Raw genomic sequence first — 16751 nt, forward strand, 5'->3', positions numbered from 1 at the left:
GGACACTGAGATGCTGGAGCATGTCCAAAGAGGAGCAACTAAGCTGGTGACACAAGTCTTACGAGGACTGGCTGAGGGAATGGGGGCTGTTTAGCCTTTAGAATCAGGGGGGGTTATGGGAGACCTCACCACCCTCCACAACTATCTCAGAGGAGGGTGGAGTGAGATGGAGATCAGTCTCTTGTCACATGCAACAAATAACAGGATAAGAAATGGGTTCAAGTTGTGCCAGGGGAGGTTCAGGTTGGATACTAAGAGAAAGTTTTTCACAGAAAGGGTTCTTAGGCATTGGAACAGGCTGCCCAGAGAGGTGGTGGAGTCACTGCCTCTGGATGTTTTTAAAAGACACTTGGATGTGGTGCTGAAGGATATGGTTTAGTGGTAATGGCTTAGCAGTAGTGGTGGTACTGTGCTCAAGAGGAGTGTAGTTGGACTATATAATCTCAGAGGTCTCTTCCAACCTCTACAGTTCTCTGATTCTATGATTTAGTGCTGTTCTTCTGGCTAAATGCTGTACTATTGATTCAGACTTCTTTAGGAGATGACCTCTTCTGTGTCTTATCTGCTTACCTATGAGAAGACTTCTGCCCAAGTATTTCCATGTCCTCTGATCATTTTGATGTTGTCTTGTTTGAAATGTTGTACATATGCCATTACCAGCTCTATTTGGTTCAGGCAGCTTTACCTCCAGAGTCAATAAATGCTCTAGAGGCATATTTATTCTAAACCAGAAGTGTTTGCTTATAGACAGAGCTGTGCTGCCTTAACACTATCACATTAAACCACTGCCCTGGTCTGTGGAGAAGCTATTATTGTAGTTTGCACAGGGTTATCTGGGCCTAGGTTAAACTGAACAGAAATGGAAGGAAGGAAGGAATGCATGCCAGCCTTTCAAGCTGCTAATCCTTGTGTGAATATTCCAGGCAGCTTCTCTCAACAGGGCCAGCCCTTATGCTCTAATGTGATTGCACAGGGCACATTATCTCTTTGCAAATACACTATTTATATCATAGTAATGTGAAAGCTTTAGCGTGCAGGACCCAGAGGCATTAAAATAAAAGACAATACTGGGAGGGTATTCCATGCTCTGGTCTGAAGCATGCATTCAATACCAGCCAGGTTGGGGATGGGGGGAAGAAATTTCCTCACTGTCTATTTCATCCAGTGGAATCTGGCCAAATATCTGCAGGTAGGGACGATAAAGCACCCTCCTGAATATCCATTCCACTTGGCTGTCGTTGGGATGAAGCAGAGCTTGAGTTGTCACACCATAGGCAATGAGCCATACACTCAAGAAAAAGAGGAAGAAGAAAACATCTTTCATCTGCAAAAAAAGAGAAGGAGAGGTGACTGTAATGGCACAAAGAACAGCAGTCTTTCTATAGGAAAACAGCTCAAATCATTCCTTTCCTTTACAAGCTTTAAAAGGAGGTGGAATAGGATATGGTTCCATGCACAGAATTCCTCTCTTGATCTTGCTGTTATCAGGTTGTTCTTTGCCTGCCATCATCATTTTGCTTTGATAGCTCATTTAGATAAAGGCACATTTTAAATGAAAACCTTGCTGCTCAATCTTCTAAAAATGAATCATGTTTTATCTTTTAAATGAATCATCTTGCACCTTTTAAATGTAGATTTCCTGTGAGATCTCACAGTACCATCGGCTGCTTTGCTGTGCATCACAAGAGCTCTGCAGCAGTGAGTGCTGGTGGCAGTTGCTGCTCGTTGATGAACAGTGAGCCACTGATAGGGCAGCCATGGAAGACTGCATGGATCAGGTAGCTTGTGTCTTGGGTTTTCAAGATGAGTAATGCATTTGAGGGACAGTTTTCAGGGCTTCCTGCTTTTAAACATTGTGCTTCTCTACATAAGCAGAAGTAATTGAATCCTGAAACACTTAAAAAAAAAAGGAAAGAAAAAATCTAATATGTATTTCAAGTGCAATAATTTCTCCCTGGTGGAAGAGGAACACTTCATCCTCTTCCCATCTAGTCTGAGAGAGTTCATTAGGGACTGTAGATTGATTGCAATTAGATTATTGGATTGTGCAGTTACCCAAAAGCCTTCCAGAGCTCCAGGATGTTACTTAGAGTTCTATTAAGAAACACAATATCTAAACAGGGGAGGCACAGTTGATGTCTCTTGAGTTTCACCAGTCTGCTTTGTTCTCTGAAGGTAGAAGCTATTCACCGTGAGGGGCCTGAGACACTGCAACAGGTGTCTCAGGTGTAGGTAGTTGGTGGTGGTAGAAGGTGGTAGAAGCCCCATCCCTGGAGGTCTTTAAGGCCAGTCTGGGAGGGGCTCTGAGCAGCCTGATCTAGTGTGAGGTGTCCTTGCCCATGGCAGGGGGGGTTGGAGCTAAATGATCCTTAAGATCCCTTCCAGCCCTGACAAGTCTATGGTTTCGACTGTAGCCACACTTCAGGGCTGTAATGGTGTCATAGTTAGGAGAGAGTGGTGGCAAGCCTGGAGATGTTATTTTCTGATCTGCAGTTTCTCTGAACACTCACTGCTCTGTTACTGAACTGTCATTTTAGCAGCCAGTAGTCTTTTTTCAGCAGTTCTGGAGCAAGGTTGAAAGGGAGAAAGACAGTAAGAGAGAATCTTGGATTGCTTTTCTGATTAAGTAAACAGCCTTGCTTGAAACCACTCAGTGAACAAAGATAGCATTTGCTGAAGTAGAATCATAGAATATTAGGGGTTGAGAGGGACTTCCAGAGATCATCCAGACCAACTCCAAGTAACTTTCACTGTTCTTTCCTTTGATGCTCACAACACTGAACCACCAAAGCTAAGGTGTTGTGTTGGCTCAGATGGGGGAAGATGGAAGGTCTTATTTAATGGGTTTTTTTGGCTACTGTTCATGTTCTTTGCATCTTCTTAATCTGCATGTCATCTCACATGACTTCAGATGCTGACACAGTGGAGACATTGCTGTATTTGTTCAAGGCCCTGATTTAGCTTGGAATGCAGCAAGGAAGGGTTGGGAGCTGCAGATCTGACTTGTTCTCCTACAATAAAAGCCTGCTAATGCTGTAGGCTAGATACTGTTCAAGGACAAATATTTATTTGCCATTTAGCCTTTTACTACTCCAAGCAAATGTCATATCAGACTTCCAGTTGTTGCATTGGTAGACAAATCCAAACAGCTTGGTAGTTATGTTTATTCAATATATGGGCATGTTTAGACTGTAGGGCTTTTACTGAGCTCTGCTGTGAGTCACAAATCAAATGTTTGCAGAATCTATAACTGCACTTACAATCAGATGAAGCCTTTATTAATCAGTTACCATGAGCTAATTGGCCTAAAGGATTAACATGCTACTTTGACATACCCGAGCACAGAAACTCTCATCCTAGCATCTGGTTTCCTGCAGGAGAGTGGCAATAAATAACCATCTTCTATCAACATCTTCCAAGACACACTCACAAAGGACTAATGAGTTTTCATGGTAACTTGAAGCTACCAAGTAGAAGTGAGAGTAACTGCTGTGGGAAACTTGCAGCCTTTCCTTTCCACAGATTTTGTTTGTTTTCACTCTTCTTACAAATAACATCAAGTGGAGCAGAGTCAGTCAGTTGATGCCCTGCCCTCTGTAAATTGCCTGGCGTCTGTCTGAGGTCTTTCTTTGAATGCACACAGCTTAGGAGGAACAGCAGGAAGTCAAAGACACTCTGCTCTTCATTTGCCAAAGTGAGGATAAATGAGCTCATGAAGCCCAGAAGGCAGCTTGTATCTTGGGCTGCAGCAAGAGGAGTGTGGCCAGCAGGGCAAAAGAGGAGATTCTGCCCCCTTACTCTGCTCTTGTGAGACCTCACCTCAAATACTGCATCCAGTTCTGGTGTCCCCAGCATAAGAAGGACACAGAGATCTTGGAGAGAGTCCAGAGGAAGGCTACAAAGATGATCCAAGGGCTGGAGCACCTCTGCTATGAGGATAGGCTGAGAGAGCTGGGGCTGTTCAGCCTGGTGAAGATTCCAGAGGGACCTCCTAGTGCCTTCCAATACTTGGAGGGATCCTACAGGAAGGCTGAAGAGGGACTTTTCATCAGGATGTCTAGTGACAGGACAAGGGGGAATAATTTTAAGCTGTCAGAGAGAAAATTTAGACTGGATCTTAGGAAGAAATTCTTCAGTATGAGAGTGGTGAGACTCCAGAACAGGTTGCCCAGGGTGGCTGTAGATGCCCCCTCCCTGGGGGTGTTCAAGACCAGACTGAATGAGGCCTTGAGCATCTAAGTCTAGTTGGGAGGCATCTCTTCCCGTGGCATGGAGGTTGGAGCAGATGAGATGATCTCTAAGATCCCTTTCAACCCAACCCATTTTATGATTAGGTAAAGTACAAGAATTGGTAAATTGGGACCAACTTATTCCACAGCAGGATCTCCTCAGAAAGTTCTATTTCAAACTCACTGCATCTAATACTCACGATAAATAAGGGAATATGTGCAACCCACACCTTACAAATGTAAAAATAAAGCTAGATTAGAAATCATCCTCTTTGTAAGGAGATGATTTTCTGCTCTCCATTTGCTAGAAAGAGACTGCACACTTACCATCCTTTCCACAATGATGATCTTTGGTCCCAGTTGTTTGTGAATTGCAAAGATGTGTATAAGTCTGAGTGTGAACACCATAAAATCCATGGCAAGTATCGTACGGCCAGCTTGAAAAGTTGAGCTCAGCATCCTGCAGAAGGCATGAAATCAAATGGCAGATCTCAGCAAGTGCTGCTCAGAAGATTTTTTTCTTTCCTCAAACATTGCTCTCAGTTTCTGGGCCCAGCCTTGTTGGGGAGGTGTAGTGCTTCAGGGCTGGGGGTGCACGAGGATGTAGGAGGAATGTAACGCCATGTGCCTAGGTAGCCAGGAATGCCAACAGCATCCTGCCTTGTATCAGGAATAGTGTGGCCAGCAGAAGCAAGGAAGTGATTGTCTCCCTGTATTCAGCACTGGTGAAGGTACAGCTTGAATCCTGGCACTGGTCAGCCTAATTTAGTTGAAAGTGACCCTGCTGACTGCAGGGGGTGTTGGACAAGATGACTTTTGAGTATCCTCCCAACCTAATGCAATCCATGAAGCTGTAAACATACATATTTATACATACCTGCAGGTGACCCCAATTATGAAAAGGAAGATGGCAACCATATCACATTTATTCCAATTATCTTCCACATACAGTTTGAATTTTTTCATTAAATCAGTGTCTTCATCTGTATAGAAACTCTGGAAAAGAGAAAGAATGCTTGGTATGGATCTGTTTCCAGTTGCATTATTTCACTGGGAGTTTTAACTTAATACCTCCTGGCTTTTCCTCTTTCATTGCCAAGAGCAAAACCAAATTCCTAGGGTAATAGGAACAAAAGCTTGAAAACAGAAGCTCAGTTTACAGTCTTACAATACTAAAGGTGAAAGAAAGAAAGAAAGGAAAAAAAATATTTTTCTTCTTGTCATATTAGCCTTAGGAACTTGTGAGACCTGATTTCAGACTTGATTAGTGTTCTGGCTGTGGAACACTTGAATGATAGAATCAACCAGGTTGGAAGAGACCTCCAAGATCATTCAGTCCAACCTAGCACCCAGCATCCAGACCAAGCTTAGGTTCTAGACCTCACTCTCTGAACAGCATGAACAGGTCTGGCATCTGTGTAGTGGAAATGTCAGCACACATTTGACTGTCTGGGCAGAGGGTTGGGTTTCCTAACTGGGTTTTAGCCTGGCACTCTTCAGCTTTTACAGGTTTACAATGAAACATTCTTTGATCCAAATACTTTCCACATAGTCCTCTGGTTATGACCCTGCTGCATCATTTCAGAATCAGTCTTAACTGGGATCCCCTTTGGTGTCACTCCTGCTTAAACAATGAACACCTTTGTTCTTCAGAATAAGTGTTTGTAGCTGGGGTTTTTTTGTGTCTAAAGAGGGCAATTTTATGCACACACAGTTGGCAACACACTAGCACCATTGTTCACACATTATTTCCCTTGTTAAGCTGAGGACATTCCACAACTGGTAACCAGGAGGGTAATGGAGAAGGTTGTTTTGATTTTCTTTCTTAGAAAAGCAAACCAGAAAGAGATTTACTAATATTTTGAGTTGAGAAGAAAACCACAAATAATGTGAAGCAATTTACTTGGCTAGGTTTATTTTTTAAACAGTCCCCAGTAGGGAAGAAAGACCTAAAAGAATGTAGAGCTGTCTGTTGCCTTTCCAGGTGTAGAATATAACTTCCATTATTTGTGGTGGGAGGGAAGTGAAATCAGAGAGGTGCTTTACAAAGTGAAGGACACCTGAGTCTCAGCAGCCTACTTGATTTGACTAGAGGTGGAAGAGGAGGGAACAACAGAGGTGGAGCTAAAGGTTTACGTGGTGGAGGAAGAGCTTGCTGTGAGGGAAAGAGAGGTGGAGTGTTTTGGGTAAGGTAAGTGTTGAATTGCTTTTCTATGCAAAAGTGACACTTGGAATCTTCAAGCTTGTACAGTTACACAGTTTGCAACTCTATTCAGAATGCTGTTTCAAGCTTTACTGTGTAATTGTTAGCTTAACACATCTTAGGGCAGCAGGATACTGACCTGGCGGATTTCTTCCAAGACCAAGGTGAAAACCCAGAAGTAAAGTACAATTTCTTTAGTGGATGGACCCTCAGGTGGAGGTGGTTTAAAGTCCACTAGCAGGACATATGCAAATAGGAAGAGAAAAGCAAAGTACATTATAACATTCCCCATAAATACAGTCACAGGGGCACTCCAGAATTTTCTCCACCGAGTAAACAGGAATGTAGCCCGTGCTGTCTTTGAAGGCTTCTGTGTTTCCAGTTTCATGTTTCCTCTGCAAAACAAAAAGAATATAGGCATGGTGATGATGTCCTAAATGAGTTTATGGGAATTACCTTAATATTGTCCTCTATGAAGCTTCTTATAAGATAGTAACAGGCAGATGCTGGGGGTAGTGAAGAGGAAGGTAGTAAAAATTGGTGCAATGACATTTTCATAGCAGAAATAAGTCAAAAAGAAGGGTTTGAAGAACAAAATTCTTTCAAACTTAAATATGAATCCTTGTTATCTAGTTGTGTTGTGTTCATTTGCTGTGGGACTTCACTGAGTTTCTCCTGCATGTAGTACAAACAACGTGCAAATATGCAAGCAGAGTGGGATGTGGGTTAATTGCTCTTCATCATACTAAATAATAGGTCAGAAAAGCAAATGGCCAGTGTAGTTTGTGAGTCAGTTCTTGTCTTGGCTCTTAAAAGTTTCTTGCCATGTTTGCCTGCAGAAGTTCCTGTTGTTTCTGTGGCTTTAAGCAATTCCTCTTTTTGACCCAGTCTCTCAAGTGCTGATGGTAGGAAGCAAGAGTTTCTTAACTATGCTTGCTGAAGTCTGAGAGAACTGCTGTAATCCTTTAACACAACTGGAAATGCTGGCATCTTGGCCTTTGTGACTAGAGTAAATGGCAGGAAGAGTAATATAGAAGCCTTTTTAGCAAAAAGAGTTGACCTCATGAATTCTTTATTAAGGCAATCTTTGACTATTGTCAAACTACCACAAGTATTTTGGTGACCAAAGGGTAATGTGACCTCTATGCCTACAGCTGGGTTTGCTGTGTTTTGAGATGTGAAGTGCTACCTCTTGGCAACTGGAAATCTTCCTGTGCAGAAAGTGCAACTTCTCTGCCTTTGATGGCAACCTGATCTTGATGAGAGCTTTTTTGTTTCCACATCAATTGCTCTCCTGTGGAAGCTGGGGATATTATTGGATCTTTTGTTTCATGGCTGTGGTTCTAGGAGGTGTGATCTCTAACAAAAGCTGTGCACAGGAGGGGGCGTTTTCAGATTCAGCTCACCGAAAAAAACCTCAAACTCTTCATTTGGTCCGGTTTTTTTTTTTTCATTTTCCCTGACAGTCTTGCTAATTATTAAATTCATTTGTTACCAGGACAAGTTTCTCCTCACAGCCAGCCTCTTTTGTGTGCCTGACCCTGTGCTGCCTCTGAATTTATGACATCATAAAATGCATTCTCATGGTAACAGGCCAATATCCTAAACAGATAATTGCAGCTTTACTGTAAGATGGCAAAATACATCAGGGAAAGAGAGAACCTCTTTGTCCAAATAAATGACTAGGATAACAGCAATTGGAAGGCACAAGGGAAAGACCATATCAGGCTTCATGTAGGATATGGAAGTGCTTTAGGACATTGCTTACAAATAGCTCCCAAGAGGCTGATGCTTTTACACCTATTTTGTGAGTTGAGGATAAAGAGCTAATGATTTTCTCCAGTGTATCAGCAGTTAAATGCCAGAGAATGGAAATAGACCCTAGTAACTCTGACTTGATCCACATCTTCAGAATGTGGATGGTGATTCATAGAATCATCCAGGTTGGAAGAGACTTCCAAGATCATCCAGTCCAACCTAGTACCCAGCCCTATCCAATCAATTAGACCATGGCACTAAGTGCCTCATTCAGGCTTTGCTTGGACACCTCCAGAGATGGTGACTCCACCACCATCCTAGGCAGCCCATTCCAATGCCAATTGCTGTCTGTGGGAAAAACTTCCTCCTAACATCCCACCTAGACCTCCCCTGGCACAACTTGAGACTGTGTCCCCTTGTTCTGTTGCTGGTTGCCTGGGAGATGAGACAAACCCCCATCTGTATACAGCCTCCCTTCAGGTGGTTGTAGACAGCAATGAGGTCTGCCCTGAGCCTCCTCTTCTGCAGGCTGCACACCCCCAGCTCCCTCAGCCTCTCCTCACAGGGCTGTGTTCCAGGCCTCTCACCAGCTTTGTTGCCCTTCTCTGGACACGTTCCAGTATCTCAGAACTGGACACAGTACTCCAAGTGTGGCCTCACTACCACTGTCAACAAGTTTCTGAAATGCCCTTTTAATCACTGAAAGTCATGCTTTGTACCAGAGGCTGTTTAGTACTACTTGGCCATTAAGAGGGCTTTGTGCTTATCAAAAGTTTTCCCATTCTGACTCAAGGCTCCATGGCCTCCCAGGTTTCAGTGAGTGTGTGCTGATTTGAGGCTAATCAAAATATTTTCATGAGAGAAATCAGGTCATTGGCTATGATAAAGAAAATAATAGTGGAGTCTGTACCACCCATTGGTGATATAGTGATGAAAAAACCAAGAAACAGAAAGTCAGTCAGTCTCTGCTGCTGTTAGCCATAATAACTATCTGTGCCTGAACCTGTGTAATCCAATCTAGTCATTCTTCTTCTAACCTCTTGTTGGCTTTCTGCATCTCACCCCTTGTATGTAAGAATTCTGAGATAAGAGAGGGCCTTGGAAGGAGTTGAGAGCCCTCCTGAGCAGTTCTGCTGTTTGAGAGGGATTTTGAATTTCTGTAGTACTTTTAACTTGTATATAGTTATAAATGTCTGTGTGTATTGTGTATATATACTTGTAAATCTGTGCTACACTGTAAAATGTAGCTTCATCATTACCTTTCAGCTGGCTGAGTTAGCCTGGTGAATCAAGGTGGGGGAGAACTCCCAAACCACCACAATGTGGCAGAAGTACAGAGAGAAGTTCTGAATGACAGATCTGAATAACCACAAACACCTGACAGAATCTTTGTGTTCAGCTACTCATTTGTGTAAATGCCCTCTCCAGCTCCTAAGTTTGTAGTTCAGGTTCCTCAGGGCCCATATTTTAGAAGATAAATCAGGAGCACTGCTATAGAATCAACTGGGGTGGACAGGACCCTCGAAGGTCATCTTGTCCAACCTCTCTGCAGTAAGCAAGGATATCAACTAGGTCAGGCTTCTCAGGACCCAACCAAGTTTGATCTTGAATGTTACTACAGATGAGGGCTCCACCACATATCTGGACAAGATGTTCAAATATTTTAGCACCGTTTCCTGTGATGTGAACTATAAAATTCCCAAGTGCTGATGTTTGCAAGTACTTCTGTTGCTGCTGTGTAGTGAAGTATGGAGCAATGCACTCAGGTAGTGTCAGGTTTTGCTGAGAACCTTCTTTCTGCTCAACTCAGTTACCCAGCAGGGGCTTAGCTCCTAAATCCAATGTCTATCAGCCATCTCCAGCTGTAGGGAATCTCAGGAAATGCTTCCTGATTCCCCAAGCATTGAACTTGTTCTGAACAAGTGATGTTGTCTTCCTTTCTTTTTAAAGAGCAACAGCAGCTATAACCAGAGGGCACAGCACTTAGTGACCAGTGACTTTCTCGGGCCTTCAGCTGCTCTCTGGGTCACTAGCTGGTCACTAATCCCCAACAAGTGTCCTGTTCTTTGATTGCTGTCACAAATGTCATACTAGCTAATGGTTTCCAACTTACCTATCTTCTTCCTTGGGAAAAAGGAGAGTCCTCTCTGTGTCTAGACTGTCCAGCTCTCTAAATGACTCTGGCTCGTTCTTTGAGTGTTTTTCCTCACTGTAAGGAAATAAACTTATTAGTTCAAAGGTGGTGGTTAGCTATTTTTCAGTACTAAATTGGCTGCTAGCATGTACTTATCTTGGGCATGCTCCACAGGGAGAAGCTATCAGATAATAATCCTTACCTCTATAGATCCTCTTTATTTGTAAGGAGAAAGCTGAAGTCCACGAGGTTCAGAGAAGTGATAACTGACATGCTCCTCAAAAATGGAGCAGGATGCTCAGCCTCCTCAAGTTACATAAGGTTTGAGCAGAACTAACCTGCTTAATCAGCCTTAGAAGACATTATCCCGGTGCTCCATTCCTGGTTACTCTTAGTAAGAGAGGAAATGTCAGAAACAATAGGGAATGTGGTGCTAACTCTTGCATCTCCAGGGAAATGAGGTAAAATATGTCCTCAACAGCACAAATCTGGAAAAGCTACTTTGTGAATCATAATGTAAACCTTTCCAGGACAACTCTCCCAAAATTTCACATTATGTTGCTTGAATTTGTGGATCTGGCAGCCATGATGATAGGAAAGTCATCTTTAGGGATACTGGCAGAAGGGAAGCCTTCAGTCAGCAAAGTCAAGCAGGTTTTCCTCTTGCTTTGTGAGTAGTCTTAGCAGTTGAGAAACATTCCATAGTGACAATTCTGATGATGTGAACAGTTCTCAAAATATTAGGATGTTTTCTTCAAGTTCAGACTGGACATGAGGAGGAAGTTCTTCACCATGAGAGTGGTGAGAGCCTGGAATGGGTTGCCCAGGGAGGTGGTTGAGGCCCCATCCCTGGAGGTGTTGAAGGCCAGGCTGGATGAAGCTGTGGCCATCCTGATCTAAGGTAGGATGTCCCTGCCCATGACGGGGGGGTTGGAACTGGATGATCTTTGTGGTCCTTTCCAACCCTGACTGATTCTATGATTCTAAGTGTCAGTTCCTGGATTCTTACAACTGCCTGAGCATCTTGGCTGCTCTTGGATTTTTATGTTTGTATTTTGTTTGTTTTGCTCTTTGGTTTGGTTTGAAGAAAACCTAAGACTCCAACCATCTGCATTGTGGCAGAAGGTTGTAAACTACAAGCTCCAAAACAATGCTTGCAGAATTATAGAACCATAGAATTGTCAGGCCTGGAAGGGACCTCAAGGATCATCTAGTTCCAACTCCCCTGCCATGGGCAAGGACACCTTACACTAGATCAGATTGCTCAGAGCCACATCCAGCCTGGCCTTAAAGACCTCTAAGGTCTTTGTTAGAAGACCAACAAAGAGACCGCAGTAGACATTGAATTTGAAAATCTTAATTGATTTCAGGTCAGTCCTATGGTTTTAAGCTTGACTTAGAATTATCAAGCCTTGTGGCTGGTAATACTGCTTTATGCTGGTTGTTTTTCTAGGCAGAGTACTGAGGTTTAAACCAGGCTTCTTCAGATCTAGAAATAGATGGTGCTACACCTGGAGATACTCCTTTTGTCAGTTCTAGATCCTACACAGTAACATAATTCCAGCAGACTTTCCTGTGGGCTGTGCAGAACAGAAGTGACCTGTGAAACCATGGCACTGATCTTTGAGGTATGAAAAGAGGCAGCAGCACAGGACACACAAATCACTTGGTCTCATGGTTTGCTTAATAGTGAAGCAGTCCTGTTGACTCTACTGTTTGTATCACTTAGGTGAGAAATTTTGAGTCTGGATATCTTTAATAGCTTCTTTTTCATCCTTTGCACCCAGCTACTTTTGGTTTTACCTGAATTGTATTAGATTTGTGTAGATTAGGAAAGGACACCAGAATGCACAGATTAACTTCAGGATTTGTGTGCTCGTGGACATGTCTCCCCACCATATTTTTGTCAGGAAGGCCTGAAAGTGAAACAAACAAAAGATGGTTTTAGCACTGCAAAAAGATACGTATGGATAAGCACTCCTGTGTTCTGTGGCTCCTAAGACAGTGGGAGCTATGGAGGCCTAAAGAACAGGCACACCTTCAGAGGTGCTCTGTGTGTCCCTCTGCAGATGGTGAGTATGCATAAAGTCATGAGGAGGAGGTCAAGTGGAATTGAGAAACATCTGTAGCACTGAGAAAGCACAAGTCTGGCACTGGGAGCTAAAAGCCCCATCAGTCTTAATTTAGCTTTGTATTCATGGAGAGAACTTGGCTTGTGAGGGCAAAGCTGATTACTAATTTGATTTAACTTTTATCAGTGAGCTCTTCCTTGAATTTTAAACAAGGCATTACCTCACATCTTGGAGCAGCTTCATTATGCCTTGGGCAGGTTTAATGTGCTTTATGCTGCTCTGGGAGCAAGGAAGGAAGGAAAAACACAGGATGGAATAAAAGCTAAACCTTCTCTTCAGGACAATGGTCTGTGGGCCAGCTGGATGAAGGGAGGAGCTGTGATGTGTCCTCAAGGATGCAGTAAAATGCCTTCTTTGTATGGTGCAAGGGAGAGGGAAGAGTCCCCTCTTTGAGGAATGGCTCTTAGGGGAAATATATTTCCCTGGGGTTGTTTAGTTACTGCACTCCCCTCTTTTGTATCCAGCCCTATGTGTAAAGGCCCAGAGGGTAGAGGTAGTGAGGGAAAGGTCTGTAAAACTTACCTGGACACCATCATGGGCAAAGAAGGACTTTGCATCTGCCTCAGTAGCCAGCTGAAGGCATGTGGTTTTGCTCCAGTACTGGTTTTTCCTCACCAACAGAGCAAATGCTCTCTCCTCGCTGTTGTGGTAGCACTCGCTAAACAGTTCTGCCAAGTGAAAGAAACAGACCAACAGAGCTTGGCATTTGAATGAATACTTGAAAAAGAAAGAATGCAGTGCAGGAGGGTGGTTTCTGCAGGGCAGAGCATGGTGGCAGCAAAGCCTGAGCACTACCAGATGCTCTTTGCTGCAGTAGAGGCTTCTGTGAAGCTTGAAGTAGTTGACGAGACCTTGAAATTGCGAAGAGGAGGTGGGAGGGAAAGGGGAAGGATGCTGGACACACGAATACTTTGCTGTGACTTTATGCATGTGTGTACATGTGTTGGAACAGAAGGCAGAAGAAACAGATTTGCCTTGGTGAAAAAAAATCATTCCCAGTGTCTGCACCTGGGGAGGAATAATAAACTGCACCAGTACAGTTTGGGAGGTGATCTGCTGGAGGGCAGCCCTGTTGAGAGGGGCCTGGGAGTCTTGGTGGATAACAAGTTAACCATGGCACAGCAATCTGCCCTGGTGGCCAAGAGGGCCAATGGGATCTTGGGGTGCATTCAGAAGAGTGTGTCCAGATCAAGGGAGGTTCTCCTCTGCCTCAGCTCTCCCCTGGTGAGACCCCATCTTGAGTACTGCCTTCAGTTTTGGGCTCCCCAGTTTAAGAGATGCAGGGATCTGCTGGAGAGGGTCCATCTGAGGGCTATGAGGATGATGAGTGGACTAGAGCACTGCCTGATGAGGAGAGGCTGAGGGGCCTGGGGCTTTCTAGTCTGGAGAAGAGGACACTGAGAGAGGATTTAAACAATGCTTATAAATATATGAGGGTCAGGAGGGAGGGGGACAGGCTCTGCTCACTGCTCCCTGGGATAGGACAAGGAGCAATGGATATAAGCTGCAGCACAGGAGGCTCCAGCTCAACACAAGGGGGAACTGTAAGGGTCGAAGAGTGCTGGAACAGGCTCCCCAGAGAAACTGTGGAGTCTTCTTCTCTGGAGACCTTCAAGGCCTGTGTTGCTGTGTGAGCTGAGCTAGATTGTATGGTCCTTCTCCTTGGGTCCCTTCTACCCCCTAATATCCTGTGATCCTCTGATCTGCAGAAAGGTGTGGAGTGAATTTCTCAGTACCTTCCTCTCACCTCTATCTCCACACTCCTTTCACAGCCTGGGGCCTCCGATGGATTTGCTTTTTCCTTTTTTCCTATTGTGTGATTTGAAGAGAATTTTTTCAGTTCTTCTGCAGACTGCAGGAAGCTTTTTGGAAATGTGTCTGTAACTGTCAGTGTCTGTCATTTGTAGCTGCTTCATGTGGGGCTTTAGGCACTACCAGCCAAAACTGTGTCTCTTGGATGAACCTCTCAAACCTCCAAGAATGAGTTGCTAAGCTGCCCCCCGTACTCTTGACCAGACTAAAAAGGAGCAGCTCAGCTTTGGCTTGAAACCAACAAATCTTTGGGTTTTAACCCTCACTAGGATGTATTAGATGTAGTAGGATGTTGTAGCCTACTCCTGTTTGCAGAGGGAGCTTGTCCAGAAGCTCAGAAATTAGGATAAACAACCAAACATTCAAGATTCTCTCATTAAACAAGATCTGACTTCCTGTGTCTGTTCCATTCTGCTGATTCACTTGATCACCTCACTACTTTTCTTGGGCCAGCCTACATCTCCTTGTTACACTGTGAGGGCTGGGGAAAGGATCAGATTCACTTACAATAAGCTGATACACAGACTTTGCTAGCAGCTGGTGTGGTATTTAGCATTCTCAAAGAACAATCCCTTTTCTTAATACTGACCATGTTATCTGGGCCAGAAATTAAAATGGAGGAGCTGCTCTAATGCTTACCAAAGCCAAGGTGCAGACTTCTGTGCATTGGATTAGGAGCTTGAATTCCATGGCTGAATTAGTTGTGCATTGTGATCCTCTGAGAACCTGATGTTTTAGTTTGTTTGTAAATAATAATGGCCGTGTGAGAAGAGGGGAGGGGGAAATGTGATCTGTGTATAAATAATGTAGCGATGTCTGCATCAGCCTTCAGCTGCTGGAGGTGCTAGTTCCAAGGAGAGAAGAGCAAGAGCCTCTCTCTTTCCCCACACAGCATTCTTTTAAAACCCTTTGGTCACAGCAATGCTACCTTTAGGTACAGGTTTGGCTAAAGTCAGGTCAGCAAAGAATCATAGAATCAGTCAAGAGTTGGAAGGGACCACAAGGATCATCCAGTTCCAACCCCCCTGCCGTGGACAGGGACACTCTACCCTAGAGCAGGCTGCCCACAGCCCCATCCAGCCTGGCTTTGACATCTGTTTTTTAAAGGAAGGAAAGGGGAGTGGATTTGGCATTCCAGCATTGCAGATGCCTGGATTCTTGCTGCTGTAGGGAGGGGCAGCTTTTGCAGGCTGCTCTGAAGCCAGCCTGAGCCTCACTGCAGTCTCACAGTGCAGTTAGCCCTCTTCTGGGTGAGGTAATCTCAAATTATTTTTAGCAGCAAAGACAAACCTTACAACTTGTTGCTCTGCTGGCCCTTAGAGAGCCAGCCTGGTGCTGCAGGAAAAGCAGGCTGCTGCGAGCCTGGAAGTGTTCTGGTTATTCTGCCTTGCCTGTCACTATAACACACCTTCTACTGAGATCAGACACTTAAAAATACCAACATGCAGCAGGGGAGTAGTTTCTTCCACACATCTCGGGGGCAAGTCTTGGAATACTCATTTTTCCAAAGTGATTGGATTTAAGTCCTCCTCCTGTGATAGACGAAAGTTTGGGACTGCCTGCGCTGCAAGGCTGTTAAATTATTCACCACAGCCTGACCTTTTGTTACTGAAGCAGTGGTTTTTTTTCCCCACTTGCTTGCTTTCCACTGGCAGTTACCTCTGAAATGTTTGATGCTGTTAAAAAGATGCTGTTACTTACCCACGGCGAGCTGCTCATACTTGGCCTCTTTTGTTATTGGTGCTACTCTGGTCTCTGTCTCCAGGCGGGACATCTCCTTAAGGATCTTGCAGGCTGCCAGAGCTGAAGCTACACCTTCCTGACCCTGCAGAATTGACAGGGGTGCTGCTGTCAGCATGCTCTGGAGGGCATTTCTGAGCTGGGGAGGGCTCAGTAAGGAACGCTTCTAACATCAGCAATCATGCATGTCTGTCCTTCAAAGAATCTTCTTCAAATAGGGGCTGAAATTCCAAAATGCTAATCAAGGCAAGGTTAGAGTGAACCTTGTAGGGTAGGGTTATTGGTTGGACTTGGTGATCTGAAGGATGTTTTCCAAATGGAGTGTTTCTCTGATTCTGTGACAGTGGCAGTTTTGGTGATGTTTGAGACCTGGAAATGAGATACTGGCAATTCTTGAGCCTTTTCAGATGAAAGGCTTCTGGGATTGATTGACCTTAGAGGTGCCTGATTCTGGGGTAGCAGTCAAAAACTGAAAGAAGTGTGCTAGTTTGAGGCAAATTGGGATGTTTTAATGAGAAATTAGATTACAGGCTGTGAAAAGGAAACAGTGGGGGTGTCTACTTCACTCATAGGCTTGCTGAGACGTATAGAAACAAGAACACAAAACATAGATAAGACAGAGTGTGTGGGTCTCTCTTGGAGCCTGTGCTTTCCTCCTGGGGCTGCCTCCTTCTGCTTCTAACCCCCTTTGCTGACCCTCCAAGCTCACCTTACACGTAGGGCAAATTCTGGGATAAGATAGA

The 16751-nt window shown here is 44.2% G+C and overlaps 2 protein-coding genes across 2 annotated transcripts in view; one reads left to right on the forward strand and one right to left on the reverse strand.

Annotated features, from left to right (window-relative positions):
- The window catches only part of TRPM5 (transient receptor potential cation channel subfamily M member 5), a 48946-nt gene that overhangs the window by 9689 nt on the left and 22506 nt on the right, over positions 1 to 16751 (reverse strand). Inside the window, exons 11-18 of the mRNA XM_064163185.1 lie at positions 15970 to 16093; positions 12979 to 13124; positions 12128 to 12240; positions 10304 to 10399; positions 6572 to 6827; positions 5107 to 5225; positions 4557 to 4689; positions 1150 to 1324 (exon numbers count right to left, since the gene is read on the reverse strand). Of these exons, the coding sequence (XP_064019255.1) occupies positions 1150 to 1324; positions 4557 to 4689; positions 5107 to 5225; positions 6572 to 6827; positions 10304 to 10399; positions 12128 to 12240; positions 12979 to 13124; positions 15970 to 16093 (1162 nt within the window). The remainder of the gene's footprint in view (positions 1 to 1149; positions 1325 to 4556; positions 4690 to 5106; positions 5226 to 6571; positions 6828 to 10303; positions 10400 to 12127; positions 12241 to 12978; positions 13125 to 15969; positions 16094 to 16751) is intronic.
- Positions 6289 to 16751, forward strand: part of KCNQ1 (potassium voltage-gated channel subfamily Q member 1) — a 434341-nt gene continuing 423878 nt past the window's right edge. The window contains exon 1 of the mRNA XM_064163209.1: positions 6289 to 6415. The gene's annotated coding sequence lies outside the window, so the exon portion shown is untranslated. The remainder of the gene's footprint in view (positions 6416 to 16751) is intronic.

This window comes from Pogoniulus pusillus, chromosome 24 (assembly GCF_015220805.1).
Source record: "Pogoniulus pusillus isolate bPogPus1 chromosome 24, bPogPus1.pri, whole genome shotgun sequence".
In the NCBI taxonomy this organism is placed as follows: domain Eukaryota; kingdom Metazoa; phylum Chordata; class Aves; order Piciformes; family Lybiidae; genus Pogoniulus; species Pogoniulus pusillus.